The sequence below is a fragment of the Ascaphus truei genome, chromosome 14 (assembly GCF_040206685.1).
Source record: "Ascaphus truei isolate aAscTru1 chromosome 14, aAscTru1.hap1, whole genome shotgun sequence".
Classification (NCBI taxonomy): Eukaryota; Metazoa; Chordata; class Amphibia; order Anura; family Ascaphidae; genus Ascaphus; species Ascaphus truei.
Genome location: NC_134496.1, coordinates 52,370,833 through 52,388,733, shown reverse-complemented (window position 1 = coordinate 52,388,733; position 17,901 = coordinate 52,370,833). Strand labels below are relative to the sequence as shown.

Here is a 17,901-nt window from a genome sequence, read left to right as displayed (position 1 = left end):
GTGCAGGAGGAGATTGCTGTAACTGTACTTTTTTCCATGTCTTCCTCCGGCTGCCTGTAGAATACTGCAGCTCACTACATCTGTACGTGTCAAATGCAGATGTTAAAGGTCCATTGTACACATTGTATTCACTGTATACAAAGGTTTAATAATGAAACTTAGCAAATAAATTATACATGAATTTTATTATTAAATTAAACATTTTGTTTGAATATTTTTATAATATGGCACAGACTGTACTTTTGTAACCTCTCAAAATGTGACATTCCTGGCCCCTCTAGGAACAAAGGGGTTTAAGGCTCACGTGATGATTTATATCTTTGCCTGACTATATTCACAGACATGGAGGCAGAGATTCACAATTCCAACCCCGCCGTCTTCTTGCTGAAGAATAACTCGGTCACAGCCACCTTTGAGGGACTTCTCTCTGTGTCAGTGTCGGCCTCCTCGGGAATCCTGAACGCCATAACCAGTCTCCCACCCCAATTCATCAACAAGACCCGAGGCTTGCTGGGTGGGTATCGGGCTTTCTGTGCTACTGTAACTGTCATGGGCTCTACAAAGTGCAGCGACCAAAATGAGTGAAACATTGTGGCCCCTGAAGAAGCACATTCTAATTAATACTCCATGTATCCATGTTTAAACGTAGGATGAATGGCTTTCCAAGTGGGTGCGGATCGGTTCCTCTTTAAAGTAGCAGCCTGCACTGATCACATTTTTTTAACTGACTTTAGGAGATATTTTATTATCATTTACAATGCTGATGCTCCATTCAGGAGATCTAAGTATTATACATATTAAATGTCCGTTAGGTTTAATGTAGCTCTCCTCAAAGCCCAGGTAGATGCTAAGGATTAGGAAAATCATGATGTTCAACATCTAAAGAGCAGGACATGCACGGGGGGAAGATTCTCCCATTATACGTGTTAATCGCATGTTAGTTTCTTTTTGCTTCTTTGATGATGTCATCACTTTAATTTTCAGGAATTTGGAACTTTAATCAGAGTGATGATTTCATGAAGCCGAATGGCACAACCGTTCCCAGCACCAGCTCGGAGGAAGAAATCTTTAACTATGGGATGACATGTAAGTGTCCAACATTTTTTAGAGCCACATGTTTACGGTCAGTAATGCTAAGTGATGCTTTGCCATATGACATCATCTGGAATTAGCTTGAATTATTGTTGTTTAATGTATTATATGGTATTGTGTATTATATAACACTGGACAAAGCCATATACGGGCACAGTTCCTATGCTAAAGAGCTTACATTCTAATCTCAGAATTAAACACCAGCAGAAACAACAATGATGCTAAGATTATAGAAGGTGTCAGTGGTAAGATTTGAACGAATGAAGTTGTGAATCCATGAGCTGTTCTCTTACCCACAGACTGCACTTCTTGCATACCTGGTCTTCTAATAGATGTTTTCTACTAAACAGGGGCAGTCACTGAGGGCAGCCTGTTTACCAGGAACGATTGGGGAACATCAGTGAACAGCTCGGGCACGTTCAAACCCATCTTCCTGAGGGATCTTAAAAACGATACAAATCCTGCAGAGTACGATCGGGTGTCAGCCCTGTGCAGTAATAACACGCAATGTATCTACGATGCTCTGACCACGAATAGCACAGACCTGGGCTTATCAACTCTGCGAGTGTCAGAGGCATTCCAGCAAACCAACCTGATTCTGAGTAAGTGCCATTATCATGATGGGACAATGCAATCTACTTTTCGGGGTGGACTATTACAGGTTAACCCCTTCACTGTCGTGTGAATGTGGTAAAATAATCTGATGATGAAGGGTGGATGATGATTACATGTGGTTGTGTGTCTCATTGGCTCTGGGGTCTCTTGTATTTCTGCAGCACCTTTCAGTTCCAAATCACTTTGCAATAAAACCTTATTATCCCCATGCAGCCAATACTAGGATTTGGTACTCCTGTGAGGTAGGAGAGAGTGTTTCTCACATTCTGGCCAATAATGCTGTTGGTAGATATTGAGATACAGGGACAAGTCATGTGATCACAGGATGTAAATGATTAAAGCAGGGATCCATATTACACCAGATTGTGTATTGAAGAGCAATATCTCAACTACTTCACACAACCCTCCTCATGTGTGTAACTGATCCCTCCTGTGTGTGTTTCAGATTCCTTCCCTCCGCTTATTACTGGCAATGAGACCATTCAGGCCTTCACACTGGATAGAGTCAGCGTGCAGTACAGCACCAATGGGACAGGAGTCAAGGTCACTGCTGCCGTCTCTCATAAGGATGTGAAAGTAACAGGTGAGCATTCCCCAAATATCTCTCTCAGATCACATAAATGCTACTCTCCTCATTCTCACATCTCTCTCTCATGCACCTTCTATATTTCCTTTAGGTCATTAAAGATGGGTGCACAATATCACACTCACGGGTGTGGGAAATAATAAGGCAATTGGGTTGTAAACCAAGTTAAACAGAGTTTGCATCTTCTGCAGATGATCCAGATATTATACGGGACCCCAAAATACATCAAACAAAAACGCAAATAATAGTGCAACATTGCTTCCTGCACAGAAAAATACACAAAAGTTAACACTCACACACGGAGGTTACAAGAAAGCGTTGTGACCACACAGGGTCAGAAAACAGAGCACTGTGCCGCAGATGCCAATACTCTCCTTCCCCCTAAATGAGTACTTCAGTATTAGGGGAGACTTTTGTTATTTGGACTAACAATAGATATTATAAGACAAGCTTACGAGAGTTCTCCTCTCTTCCTCTGGTTGACGATACTGATTTACAGAGATTCCATGAACTTAACACAGGTGTATAACAAGAAAGATAGCTATCTAAGCAGATGATACAGCGAAGGGATAAATAAACATAGCAACAAATTGGATCAAAGGGACAGTGAGGCACAGGACCAATCATCCATCAGCAGTGGGTGGGGGGAGAGGGGTTAAGGGACAGAGTGAGATACAGGACAATACATCCATCAGCAGTGTGCAGTGGGGGGAGGGGAGAAGGGACAGTGAGATACAAGGCCATACATCCATCAGCAGTGTGCATAGGGGGAAGAGGGGGTAAGGGACAGTGAGATACCGGACCATACACACTGCTGATGGATGGTCCTGTGTTTCACTGACCTTTACCCCCTCTCCCTCCCTCCCCCCCTGCACACTACTGATGGATGTATTGGCCTGTGTCTCACTGTCCCTTCCCCCATCCCCTCCCCCCCCCCACTGCACACTGCTGATGGATGTATGGTCCTGTATCTTACTTTCCCTTACCCCTCTCCCCCCTGCACACTGCTGATGGATGTATGGTCCTGTGTCTCCCTGTCCCTTCCCCCCTCTTCCCCCTGCACACTGCTGATGGATGGTCCGATGTCTCACTGTCCCTTACCCCCTCTCCCCCCTGCACACTGCTGATGGATATGTGGTCCTGTGTCTCAATGTCCCTTACCCCTCGCCCCCCTGCACACTGCTGATGGATGTATGGTCCTGTGTCTCCCTGTCCCTTACTCCCTCTCCCCCCTGCACACTGCTGATGGATGTATGGTCCTTTGTTTCACTGTCCCTTACCCCCTCTCCCCCCTGCACACTGCTGATGGATGGTCCGATGTCTCACTGTCCCTTACCCCCTCTCCCCCCTGCACACTGCTGATGGATGTGTGGTCCTGTGTCTCACTTTCCCTTAACCCGCTCCCCCTGCGCACTGCTGATGGATGGATGGTCCTGTATCTCACTGTCCCTTACCCCCTCTCCCCCTGCACACTGCTGATGGATGGTCCTGTCTCACTGTCCCTTACTCCCCCCCCCTGCACACTGCTGATGGATGTATGGTCCTGTGTCTCACTGTCCCTTTCATCCATTTATTGCTCTGTCTGTTTATCCCTTCTCTGTATGATCTGCCTTAGATGGCTTTTTTTTCACCTGTGTTAAGCTCATGGAATCTCTGTAAATCAGTATCGCCGACCTGAGGAAGAGAGGAGAACTCTCGAAATCTTGTCTTATAATATTTATTATTAGTACAAATATGAAAGGTCTCCCCTAATGCTGGAGTACTCATTTGTTTCCTTCTATATTTCCTTTCTGTCACAACGCTCCTCTCTGAAACATGTACTTAGGGCGACATTTCCATATTTCTCCCTCCCATCTCGCTGGGAGCTCAGCGTCAGTGGTCAGCTATGTGCAGGTGGCAGATGATGAATCTCTCTGGATAAAGCTGCTTTTGTTATTAGTAGAGCAAAGTCACACACACTTCGCCTCTTCTTATGGATCTCCTTACTTTCTGCTCAGATGAAGGGCTTCTGACCTGGATCCCATCCAGCACGGAGGGCTTCACCTTCCAGCTCTTAGCCACAGATTCCCAGAACCTCTCCTCGTCCTTCCAACCCAAGTTTGTTGTCTGTGACTGTAATGTCAGCAGTGAATGTGACTATATCCAGGTCTCCAGAATTAATAACACTTCTCTTTATGTGAGTATGGGGAACAGATTAATTTGTCACCCAAGTGACCTCAGTGCTTGTGTTAATGTTCCCTCCTTATCATCCCCAAATACCTAAGTGCTGGGTGGCTTCATACACATTATTTTCTTAATCAATGAATAATACAATTATGAATAAATTTCTTATATTGCACCTTTATCCATTGTACATACAAGGTTACCTGTTATAATTACACTATTGCAATATGTTTCACATCTGTTATTAGATATTCTGTTTATTTTCCTTGGAGTATCTTGAAATGCTGTTACATTGAATCAGCTGTTTGTTCTGATCATTAAACAGGTGGCGAGCTGTAACTGCGCAAGTAATTACTCCGGAGCCTTCTGCAGGACCCCTCCAGATCTCTGCACTCAAGGTTGTTTCCTTGGGGTAACATGTGACCCGAAAACAGGCTGTGGGCCGTGTCCTGAGGGGCTCGCTGGGGATGGGCTGCACTGCTCAGGTGAGTAACAGCAGTAAAACCAATGCGGGCTATTGGCCAAGAGGGTTTCATTTGAAAGCCGCTTATTTTATAACCACTTGACACAATTCACTTTGTATTGCTTTAAGGATACAGTCCCACTAACCTGTCCATAGCAGGAGTGTCCCATATGGTTAGTACACAGGCCAGGTGTGTCTATAGAGAGCAGCACCGGCTAGATGGGAAGAAATGATAATAGCCGGTAATTGTGGCACAGGAGAGTGCATTCATCTCATAGGAATTGCTCCTCTGTGGTGCATCAATCTTGTGTATCAATCTCGTGTATCAATCTCGTGTATCAATCTCGGGTATCAATCTCGGGTATCAATCTCGGGTATCAATCTCGTGTATCAATCTCGGGTATCAATCTCGGGTATCAATCTCGGGTATCAATCTCGTGTATCAATCTCGTGCATCAATCTCGTGCATCAATCTCGTGCATCAATCTCGGATATCAATCTCGGGTATCAATCTCGGGTATCAATCTCGTGTATCAATCTCGGGTATCAATCTCGGGTATCAATCTCGGGTATCAATCTCGGGTATCAATCTCGTGTATCAATCTCGTGTATCAATCTCGTGTATCAATGTTATTTATCAATTCTTCTGTAACAGCAAAAGGGGGAAATAGTCACCCCCATTAAAGCAAACAGCATGAGAGGGAATCTTAGGATATTAGGCCTGACACTTCTTACATAATCTCACACATGATATGAGCCTGACATTTGTATTTGTTATATACTATGAACTCTTGTTTACATCCTCTGCATCATTATATAAAGAATAGCTATTAACCAGACATAGGAAAGTTAGTCTAATATTTGTGCTATTGAACTTTATTGTGCATATTGCTACATTCTCTATTCTGTTCGGGTAAATGTATAAAGAAGTCACATTCTTCTGATGATATTCAGATCACTTGTGCTCTGTTTATTCTGACAGATATTGATGAATGCTCCCAAAATAATTCATGTTCCCCAAATGCTACCTGTACTAACACCCTGCGGAGCTATAGCTGCACCTGCAAGCAGGGGTTTACTGGTGAGTATTCTGCAATGTAAACGTGATAAAAGGTGATATCCAACAAATAAAATATATTTTATATATCTCCATCACATTGCAAGTTCCCCACGGAAGTTATATAGTTGCAATTAACAAATGAAGGGAGACAGCTCCTCCACAGGACTGAAAAATAAATATACCCCTTATAAAAAATCAACACTGTGGCATTTACTTTAAAATTCCTTATAATTGTAAAGAGTTGTATTGTCTCAAAACACTTAATAAAACTATGTGGATCTATTCTGGGAGCGCACAAAATCTCAGGAGATCCCTCATCAGTTCCGCACACAGTGTTACAAAGTGTTTTGAGACAATACAATAGCAGTGTAACATACATGCCACATTGTAATGCTATTTATAAGGGAGATGTTTAATATACTGTTTAGTCACATAGTTTGAGCAGTCCGCACCTTCCTTTATTGTTTATCTTTTGCCACAATATTAACTGGGAAAATTAACCCTCCCCCGGTTAATGTTGTGCAATAAGATAATCAATAAAGGAAGGATAGGACTGCTCAAACTATGTGACTAAACTATATATTAAACATCTCTGTTTAATGTGCTTTGTATTGTCTGATTCTCCATGTCTTATTGTTACGTGTCTTTGTTTAATAAGGTAATGGAACTGATTGTGCTGATATTAATGAGTGTGCGAGCACTCCCTGCTCACCTAATGCCTCCTGCACCAACACCATCGGAAGCTTTGCATGTTCCTGTAACGCAGGATTCACAGGTAACTCATTAAATACCTTTTACCTGCAGACCCGAGCTGCTCCTCACTGACCGTGTCCTCACTGACCGTCTCAGAGATAGCAGCGTACTGTACTTGGGATTGTCCTAAAGTGCTGGTTAGCAGAGTGTTTCTATAATAGTGCTGCCCAGTAGGTCAGTATCTCCTTAGTCTTCTCTCCTTTCTCTCTCAGTGACTGCAGAGCTGAGACATTATTCCTCCTCCCTCCTGTATACAGAGATACTGAGCTTTGTTCACTGCTTGTCAGTCCTTAACTTGTAGGAGACAATATTGGATCTCCACCTTGAGCAGGGCCCCTCTTCTTTTAATTAGACAATGACTTGTGATGCGTTAAAGAATCTCCAGGAGTCATTTACACCTGTCTGTCTGTATTGCTGTTTCAGGTGATGGAATACTTTGTGCTGTTGATCAGTGTCTGAGCAGTCCATGTTCACCCCACGCCACCTGTACCAGCGCCATCGGGAGCTTTACATGTGCCTGTAACGCAGGATTCACAGGTAACTTGTTATTTTCTAGGACACTAGAGCACACATTTCATAAGCTCAGCCTGTGATAGAGTAATAATATGTGTGCAGACACCTCTTGGGTGGGACACCCTGCTTTAATTTTGACACCCTCTGGCTGACAACAATTTCAGCAAAGAAAAGAGAAAAAAATACTATTGGATTTTGAATATATATTAACTAAGTTCAGTCTCAGTTGTCTACCTGAAAAAAACACTTTTATTTGTTTGACTTGAAGAAACACCAGGTTTATAAAAGAAAACTCCCGAATTACAGAAATGATCATTAGAAACACATTCACATCAGTAGGTATGCCTTAACATGTAAGAAGGAAGCACTTGGTATTTTTAGGAAGTGAATTGCGCTGTGATGCTGTTAATGAGGATCTTAGCGCTTCTTAATATGTTCACACTTTGATCACTTTTAATATATTTTATTGAGAATTCTTCCAAGATTCTGTTGCAAACTTTACAGACATCAAACTCACCTTCTCCAGATACAAATTGTGGACATTGTTCTGAATATTACTGGTCTCTGTTAATGTGCTTTGTATTGTCTGATTCTCCATGTCTTATTGTTACGTGTCTTTGTTTTATAAGGTAATGGAACTGATTGTGCTGATATTAATGAGTGTGCGAGCACTCCCTGCTCACCTAACGCCTCCTGCACCAACACCATCGGGAGCTTTGCATGTGCCTGTAACGCAGGATTCACAGGTAACTCATTAAATACCTTTTACCTGCAGACCCGAGCTGCTCCTCACTGACCGTCTCCTCACTGACCGTCTCAGAGATAGCAGCGTACTGTACTTGGGATTGTCCTAAAGTGCTGGTTAGCAGAGTGTTTTTATAATAGTGCTGCCCAGTAGGTCAGTGTCTCCTTAGTCTTCTCTCCTTTCTCTCTCAGTAACTGCAGAGCTGAGACATTATTCCTCCTCCCTCCTGTATACAGAGATACAGAGCTTTGTTTAGTCCTTAACTTGTAGGAGACAATATTGGATCTCCACCGTGAGCAGGGCCCCTCTTTTAATTAGCTGATGACTTGTGATGCATTAAAGAAATTCCAGAAGTCATTTACACCTGTCTGTCTGTACAGGTGAAGCAGGTAATGAAATTCTTTGTGCTGATATTGATCTGTGTCTAGACAGGTTATGTGTACACAATGTCACGTGTACCATCGGGTACTACACATGTGCCTGTAACATAGTATTCACAGCTAACTCATTGAATATTAGTTGAAGTCATCTGATTGCAAACAGAATTTCTCTGTCTCCCAGGTACTATTCCATGCCTTTTCCTAATAATATCATAATCACTAAATACAGCTCGATATACTATATACAGCTCCTTGTTGATTCCCAAAAAGGTGGCAGAACTTCGTCTTCTTGAGGTATATCACACAAATAGACAATCCTACTTTCATGACTTGTAATATTTTTTTGGACAGGTTAAGACTTTGTCCTAGATACGGTTACAAATGGAGTTACAGACCTCAAACATCCCTTCTGCAGATGGACTTGTCAGCCATTTTCCTGAATACCACGAATCTCCCTTTTATGTGCTTTGTAGTGTCGGATTATAACTATTTGTTGCATTTCTTTGTTTCCTGTAAGGTAATGGAACACTTTGTGCTGATATTAATGAGTGTGCGAGCAATCCGTGCTCGCCTAACGCCAAATGCACCAACACCATTGGAAAGTACATCTGTGAATGTAATGCAGGATTCACAGGTAACTCCCTAAATACCTTTCTACCGGCAAACCCATATCAGAGTAAGGCTCCTCTTCTTTTAATGAATGCCTTTTCGGTATTGCTGTCAGGTAACTGAGCACGTTGTGCTGGGTATCAGCAATCCATGCCACCTGCACCAACACCAGAATATAATAGGATGCATCAATGTTGGCATCTGGAACTGTCAGTGTTTCCTTTTCCTCTTTGTCTAATAACCCTGACAGGTTGGAGGTGACCTCTGGGCCTGAGAGATCAAGGTCAAATGCAAAATACATTAGCAAGTTTGTACATTTGACAACAGCACACACTGACACAAGCATGAACAATTGTAACACGACAAGGAGCAAATGGGATCACCTCCAATGTACCAATACACTACAGCAGTTTTGGCCTGTCTGCATCGGCTTGTGATTCCGGAAGTGTTATTTATTTTATTTATTTATAAAATGTGTTACCAGGAAGTAATACATTGAGAGTTACCTCTCGTTTCCCAGTATGTCCTGGGCACAGAGTTATGATAACTCATTGTTACATTAAATGAACAGAGGCTACACAGTCAATTCACAGACATTTCATGGACAGTTAGAGTTTGAAAATTGGGTACAGTGGCTAAAAGGGCTGGTGAGTTTCAGATTGAAATAGAGCAGATTTAATATCACCAAACATCAGCGAACGGCTGCAAATGTCTGACACCCTATGGCTGCCCTTCGGTTGTCCGCCTTTGGGGTGACGACGATGTAGACTGAAGGGTTCAGATTGAATGCAGCTGTGGTTTCAAAGTCTTTTGTCCTCCTGGGTCATTAACCTTCCAGTGGGCAGGGCTGACGAAACACATAGCAGTAAGCATACACAGACATTAACCCTTAGCACACTGATTCTGTGTTAAAGTAGGAATTAAACTTGCTAGAAACAAGCTCTCCAACATTAGCGTTCTTCATCAATGAAATTGTACTGTACAAAGCTTTTGAAACCTCATTGGTTTCTTCTGCCAGTGTAGTGAGTCACTTAATGTTTGGAAAGCTCGTTACACTTTTATTTAATCTATAAGGAACTTGAATGTTCTTTCGCTAAAAGGTATCAACAGATCTCCTTCTCTCCAGGACCAATACAGCTACATGGACTTTGAAGTACAATGTTGTATAACACACTAATTTATGGTGATATATATTCCATTTTTTCCTTCATATTTGCAGGGAATGGCAGGGTGTGTACCTGTGCTCCCTGTGACCAAAACTACTGCGGCATTGGAGGAACCTGCTCCAGGGTGGGGCAGTCCTGCTCCTCCCAGATATGTGCGTGTCACCCGGCATTCACTGATGAGCGCTGCACCATCGCTGGCAACAATTTCCCTGCGCAGGCTAAGCCAGGTGAGTCCAGGTCTGATCTTTGGTGTCACGCGCTCCCTGTAGCTCTGCTAATGCAGGTTATACTGCAGAGAGGGGTCTTTATTGGGGCCGATTTGAATTAACATCTTCCGTGCCACAGGCACATACAACCTATCTAGAGTGGTCATGTTGGTTCATTTAAAGGTGTCAGATCCATGTGTTCTTCATTAATCAGCGGAGTCGTTAACTTCGTTACATTTTAAGGCTGAATATATTGTAAATGAGACATATTATTTATTTTGTCTGTAGATACACCAAAGAGAACTGTGCAGTTAAGACTCAAATCAACGATCAAATCAACTATCAGTGAAACCGAAGCTTACAACAAGGTATGTACATGTCATCTTGGGGCGCGGGTTTCATGTTTGATTCATTATAATTTCTGTGTTCGGCCCCGGGGAACTAAGCTGTTCCGATCACAAACGTACCCGCTTTCTGTACTGCAAATGTGCACGTTTAACATGCTTTACAAACTGCACATACAGTATATTGATGTGTTACATACATGGGGTCGGAGTTACACGCACGGCGAGGGTTTAAATGGAACACGGTACAGAGGATTCTTGATGCAGATTAAAGCGGGAATGTGTTTTTCTCCTCTAGTTTAATTGCCGTGTCCAATCTGCTGATCAGGAATATATCAAACTCAGAGCAAACTCTAAATGACAGAGGAGACTATGTACTGTCACAAACTGAATATTTGGCATTAAATTGATGCTAGAAAATGAAGAAGTATATTGCATGTGTGCGCATTTATGTACTAACCTTTTTTTCAATGTGCGTTTCAAGCGTCAAAAATTGTTTTTGGACAGGTATATTAGCGCAAACAACGCACATAACACATATAATGTTTCATTATACTGAATACGTTAACATTTGTTATTATTTTCACAGTATGTCTATTATTAAATATTGCAATAATGATTTATTTTTTACAAATACACAATTCTGTTTTCATTTATATTGTATCACTCCTGTATGCAACACGACACTATGTGCGTAACCTCATTTCAGACAGCAAACTATGAGGGGATTCACCCAGCTCAGATAATGGGTGTCTGGGCAGTTAGCGCCCCCCGATCGCGCTCTGATACCCATTATCAGAGATGCATGAAACCCCCTATACACCATATATAAGATGTCATATAGCGACCTCCAGACATACAGTACCACACATATTGTATTAAGGTTTTTACTTCTTTTTAGCGCTACAGTCGGGTTGCAAAGAAATAACTCAACGATCCTGCTAGGACTGCAGGCCACATAATATCTTAATGCTGGCACTTCCTGTTATTAATGTAATAACCGTACTAATGAAACACCTGTGTCTCTCCAGGTTCAGCAAGTCATGAAAGATCTTTCAATACCCGGGTTTAATAACATCAGTAATTTCCGGTGAGTACAAGCTGCTGCCATTACCACGTGATCTCCTTCTCCCATTAGGACCATGAGAGTCTGGGGATGGTTTTTAAGTCTCCGTGTTGCACAGCTGCAAGTCTGATGTAAGAAAACAGCACAGGATTGATCAATGCTACAGAAAGATTTGTATCTGCTGCCTTGATACATTCGCTGCTGTGTTTGTTCTGGTTTTGTAATTGGGAAACTTTGATACATAGCTCGGCCTTTGTATTTATTTGTGTCCTTGGGTTAACAGTATCTCTGAATAAACACCCTCAGGGGTCAGTTTCTGCCGGCGCTTTGAGATTTATTTCCTCGCTCTTACATTCTGTTGTAGAAATGGATTGGAAAATTTCACGTCAACCCTCACCTCTGAATTTAACTACACCGCGAACATCACGGCGATTAGGATCCTGAATGAGGAATTACTGGGTATCATCAAGGAATTCATTCTGAAGCAAAGTCGCGCAACTGATCCAAATATTAGAATTGAGGACGTCACAGACGGCGGCAAAAGTGAGTCCCGTGCATAATTTAATTGTATCAAGATTGTGTTACAGATGGAAATTAGAATGTATCGCCTGCACCGCACGGCATTATGGGTGGATGTAATGGTTAGAGTGTGAGTTTTGAATATACAAAGTTATGAGTTTAATACTGCGTGTAATGAGGTATTAATGCCTTACACATATAAAGGTCTTCTATATACTGAAGTGCACAGGCTTTTTGTGTAAATGTGATGAAAACATTTTCATGTCTTTGTTGAAAAACGGTTTAATCATTACAGAGAGCTAATTAATGGAAAATAAAAACCTGTATGACTAAACTTGCCTCATCCCCTCTCCAATCCCTTCTGTGTAATACAGCAGCTGGAATGTTGTATTTCCCAGTGTGCACTGATTCTTGTACAGTGGTACAATTAGTGGCACAAACATTGTATGGGATAATTCGTCGCTATACACAGCATATTCATTATTACATAAGATGTATGTAACAGAAATGTTATTAATTTGTTATAGATTAAATTAGGGTTCCAGCTGTTTTAACAGGTAAGTAAAGAGTTTTGAGTATCCATAAAACAGCCAAGTGTCAGACACCTGTGTGTGAGGTCCCTCTGATAGCAAAGTGACAGAGTCTGTGATCTGTGGGTGCAATCTGATCTGCTTAACCCTGTCACTGCTAGCAGAATCAGCCCCGTATTGCAGCACACCACTGGTTCCTCCTGGAATAAAGGGTGAAGCACCCGAGTTATCATGAAAAGACCACACTGGCACAACCCATCTCTCTGCTAAAGAAGTTCCCAGGCTTTATGTTTGCTAATATGTTACCACTCATTTCTTCAGGGTCGCTGGCGGAACTGCGGGGATATTTCTCCTGTGATGTGTATGGGTACGGTGGATACACGTTGGACAATGACACATTAGAATGTGTGTCAATGTGCAGGAGTTATTGTAAGAATGATGCCATCTGTCAGCAGCTGCAGAATGAGACTATCTGCAGGTGAGTAGCCCCCGGTGGGGTTAGTACATGTTACATGCAACGTATGGGATCTATTTCATGGAATCATTCTGGCATTTAACAATAAGACTGGATTTACATCTTTGTGGTTATTGATCCTGTTAAGGAGTCAGATCCCATTAGGGGGAGGTTTATCCCAACGAGAGTCAGTGGTCAAAGTTGGGGTCACACAACACACAGTACAACTACTTTTTAAAGCCTTAACCTTTAACTGTTTTTGAGGAGAAAATATCACTCTTTCCTTTTATTCGCTTTATATATATATATATATATATATATATATATATTAATAAAATATTGTGTTCAATTCTCAGTAATGAGAGAATATCACTGACATATCTGTAACATGTATAGCTGTAAATCAGAATGTAACACTGGATAATGGGACATTACATGCAGATTAAAGCAGAAATCCCCCAAAACAAAAATGAATTCATAACACTGAGGATACCTATATATTTTTGGAGGTTAACCCCTTTGTGTGCCATAGATCTGCAATAGGTCTGCAATACTATGGGTGTCTCCCTGCTTGACAAACTCGCACTTGCCCCCATTCTGCCTCCATGACCCCTAGCTATTTCCCCATCAAGAGAGTTCATTATCTCTTTCTTGTCCCCCCCCCCTCTCCATCCTAGTAGAATAGTGAGTAGAGTTGATTTCTGGCTGCATTAACCCCGCACGTTTTTGTCTTATCTCAGATGTGTTCCCTTCACCATGTACACCACCTCCGGGAAGCAGTGTGAGACCCTCTCCATGAACCTGAACGCTTTCTTCGGGATATTATTCGGAGCTCTGGCCTTCCTCTTCCTTCTCATGTTGGGCATTGGACTCGCTGTCTACTTCTGTCACAAGAAGAAAGGTGGCGAAGAGGACACAGAAAGGTGTGTGACACAGATGTGTCTGGGGCTTATATATTCTATAAAGAAGACACCCTTCTGAAAAAAGGAATTTCCTTTCCCATATCTGTGCAAGTGATTTTTGTGTGTATGCAGATTTTTACACATACAGTATATGGAACCAACCAAGTACACAGAGACATACAATGCCGGACACAGTGCAGGGACATATGATACAAGTGTATCAGAGATTACAATAAACATTGGGAGAGGTATTTACATCCCACAAATCTTGCAATCTAAGAGGTAATTCTATATACTCAAGTCAGTGGTTTTCGTACAAAAACTACCTGTGCGCCACTTGAGTATATAGAATCACCCTATCAGTATTATATTGGGAAACTTGTGGAGATAATGGCACTGCCTTTATATAGCAGGCAAGTGCATCTGGAGTGGATAGTGTGCTCGTGTTAAGAACCGACTGACATATTTGTTACCACATTTACGTTGTAAATAAAACGTAGTGGCACTCAGTACCCAGTAATATCCAAGTATTGACACATTAGAAGATTATCCAAGGATAGCAGCGGAGCACAGCTGAACGACGGGATCAACACCAGCAATGAGAGGGTTAAAATTCTTCTTTATTGAAACATGGTGCAGTGGGGGAGACAGCAAAAAACTCTAACGCGTTTCAGGCTATGCACGCACACAATGGATCAAGGTTCCATAAGAGTTTGATTCTCCCCATTCATGGATTCAGGGGAGTTGCTGACCAGTAACAGTGCCGCAGGTAAGAGAGATTTTTTCTAGTCTGATGAGGTGCTTTTCTAGCATTATACATGTGTCCTCATCAAAGACAGATTAATCTTTTATATCACTCCCTGCTTTATGATGCACTGGGTCCAATACTCTTTATTACTTTATTAACCTTGTCCTAACCTGTTCATTTACATTTTTGAGCAACCATTGCCATTGTACCCCATTTCGCTGAAGCACTGTTTCTAAGGAAACCTTTCCTTTACCTATCACTATTGACACATTAGTATCTCAGTCTGGTTCAGTAGGCTGGGTTTCCCTATCGCCCTTTTATTTAATGTAACCATCCTTTCTCACTGCAGGCTTTCCAGGACGGAGTTTTTGTGGAAGAGCAGCCCATTCTCCTGTGAGTACATGTCTTTCTCCTCTACCTGTGTATAATGCCACTGAATAGTGTTACTTTCAATGCCAGTAACAATGTGTTACACTCAGCACCTCACTGCTCTGTGCATGCGTTTCCCCAGCCTTCACCAAGATGAAAGAATCAACAATACCAACGTCCTCTTTAGTATCAGATCCGAATCTAGTCAGCTGGAAACCACATTTGGAGAAAATTGACTCATTAGCAGAGGTAAATATAATTTTATAGACCCCCATCAGAATGTAACCTCTTAGTCTGCAGTATGTTTTGATGTCCATGTGGCAGTGTGGGTAGCCTTGTTGGTCCTTTCTTCCGTTTGGTAAAATAACAAAGGCGGGAGAAGGAGTAAGCCGTGTGGTACCTGCTACTGGACCGACGAATGGTTAATATGTTACAAGCTTTCCAAACTCTTATGGTTCTGAGTCGGGTATGGGAGAAATATGGAAACAGAGGTTTTATATTTCTGCAGACCTGATGAAGGACCCTGAGAGGTTGGAAAGCTTGTAACATATCAACTAGCAAGAAAGATTGTAAGAATGCTCAAATACCCAGCTTAAATAAAATCATTCAGTCCCAAAACATAGGGAGGTGTATGCCATAAAGTGAGTAAGTCCTTGTTAAAGGTATTAAGCCATATTCCCTGAAAACTGAGAGTGAATGAGGGACTCACCACAGACAATTTCATTGGGGGCTAGTGAGGCATAATAGTCTAATTACTCACGGACACCTCCTTGTAGTGGATGATGTGCGGCTGCTGATAGATCCAGAGTAAAGCAAAAGAAGAGAGCACCATCGATGACTGGAATCAGGAGGGGATCCAAGTAACAATTCTTTATTGGAGTAAAAGCAAAAGCATCACGTTATACCTCCCTATGATGCGCATGCGCGGGGAGGTTACGTGATGATGTCATGATGCGATTTGGCGCGAAACGGAGACGGATCAGCTGGGTATTTAAAGAAGTGTATCTGCAGTAGTTTTTTACTCCTTAATAAAGAACCTTTGTTCGAAACGCGTAGGAGGTGTTCCTGTGCTTTTACTCCAATAAAGAATTGTTACTTGGATCCCCTCCTGACTCCAGTCATCGATGGTGCTCTCTTCTTTTGCTTTACTTTTAACATATCAACTACTTGTTAGGCCAATAAGAAGTATCATACCCCCTACTCCCTCTCCCCCTTTGGTATATTGTGTCTCTGGCAGAGAATGTAGGAAACCATTTCTACCCCAGAGATACCAACAAACCAAGTATCTTTATGTAACTTTACTCTCCAGACCAGGCCAGCTGCCAGATAACCACCTGTCTGTTTGTTTTCCAGGTAAAGATAAAAAGGCCGGAAATTAAAATCTGAAGAAGACAAAAAGTTTCTCAATGAAGTTTTAGCCGGATTTCTAAAACTGAGACGTCAACCGTGCTAAAATGCAGCACAGCCGGACTGCCTAATGGGTGAAGGGGTAACATGCCATTTTCACCAATTCATTTGCCATTCTATTATATACGGGAGCTGCCTTCATATTTAGGAAAGGGACCAGGCCTTTCTGTAAAAGATAAAAGGGAGCGATGGATTAAGGACCAGACGGTGACCACACTGTGCATTCTGTCGTTGGGAGGAATGTTGGTTTTTACCATGGGCCCAAATCCCACCGTTTACCAAGGAGACTTTATAATTTGTTACCATGTTTATTTCTACTTCTTCCCAAACCCCCAGACAGGAGCTTTCACATGCTGTATGAGGTAACGCCAGCTCAGGCCTGGGAGTTACACGTATGTAACAAGACTGAAGGACAATGACGGGTAGATGAGCTAACATTGATACAGCCAGTAACATGTACATTGTGTCTCTTACCCTGACTCCTCATTTTTTGATGTAGCCCCTCCCCCTATCACTTACTTACGTGAGTGGGGCGCAGATCCACACAACGCACCATAATACACCGCCATGAAAAAGATACAGATCTGTGAATGCCTCAACAATATTCTACATAATTGTCCAGTCTGGGGACATGATAAAAAGACCGTAATATCCAGATTTGCACAATATATTATTTATCTCTGCTTGCCTATTGTCAATAATGAAGAATATATTTTTATATAATACATTTGTATTAATTTATCATTAACTATGACATGCTGCACATATTATATAATGTATCGGAACTTTGGGATATGATATTGTGATTGTAAAAAAAGATTGTTTGATGGAATTTTTTGTCTTATTTATGTTATTGGCGATTTTAACATAAATTTCCCTCCATGTTTAATTACAGAGTTGTGTCGTTAATTAAGTTACAAGTGAAATGTTTCACCTCCTGCTCCCTCGAAAAGCAAAACAAAGGAGAAACAGAAATGATCAAATATGAATTTAACCATGAGAGCTTTCAATGGGGCCCCTGATTATAAAGCCAGAGAGCACCTCTGTGATCTTTCATTGATAAGAATACTTAGTACTACTGTATGTGCTTCACACACTGTGTTTATAACAGTTATGAATACTTAGACATGCAGTGGTTCCTCCACGTAATAAAAAACTAACATACTGGAACATTATTGGGGCAGTTCCCCCCCCCCCTGTCCTGCATCTCT

The 17,901-nt window shown here is 41.9% G+C and overlaps 1 protein-coding gene across 1 annotated transcript in view; it reads left to right on the top strand.

Moving 5' to 3' along the window:
• The window catches only part of LOC142466165 (uncharacterized), a 206,534-nt gene extending 188,972 nt beyond the window's left edge, over positions 1-17,562 (top strand). The window contains exons 82-95 of the mRNA XM_075570996.1: positions 5,902-6,000; positions 6,638-6,754; positions 7,156-7,269; positions 7,875-7,991; positions 8,888-9,004; positions 10,199-10,372; positions 10,640-10,719; positions 11,727-11,785; positions 12,126-12,304; positions 13,132-13,288; positions 14,005-14,187; positions 15,264-15,307; positions 15,426-15,532; positions 16,637-17,562. Coding sequence (XP_075427111.1) covers positions 5,902-6,000; positions 6,638-6,754; positions 7,156-7,269; positions 7,875-7,991; positions 8,888-9,004; positions 10,199-10,372; positions 10,640-10,719; positions 11,727-11,785; positions 12,126-12,304; positions 13,132-13,288; positions 14,005-14,187; positions 15,264-15,307; positions 15,426-15,532; positions 16,637-16,669 — 1,580 coding nt within the window. The 3' untranslated portion in view covers positions 16,670-17,562. The remainder of the gene's footprint in view (positions 1-5,901; positions 6,001-6,637; positions 6,755-7,155; positions 7,270-7,874; positions 7,992-8,887; positions 9,005-10,198; positions 10,373-10,639; positions 10,720-11,726; positions 11,786-12,125; positions 12,305-13,131; positions 13,289-14,004; positions 14,188-15,263; positions 15,308-15,425; positions 15,533-16,636) is intronic.
• The last annotated feature ends 339 nt before the right edge of the window (positions 17,563-17,901 follow it).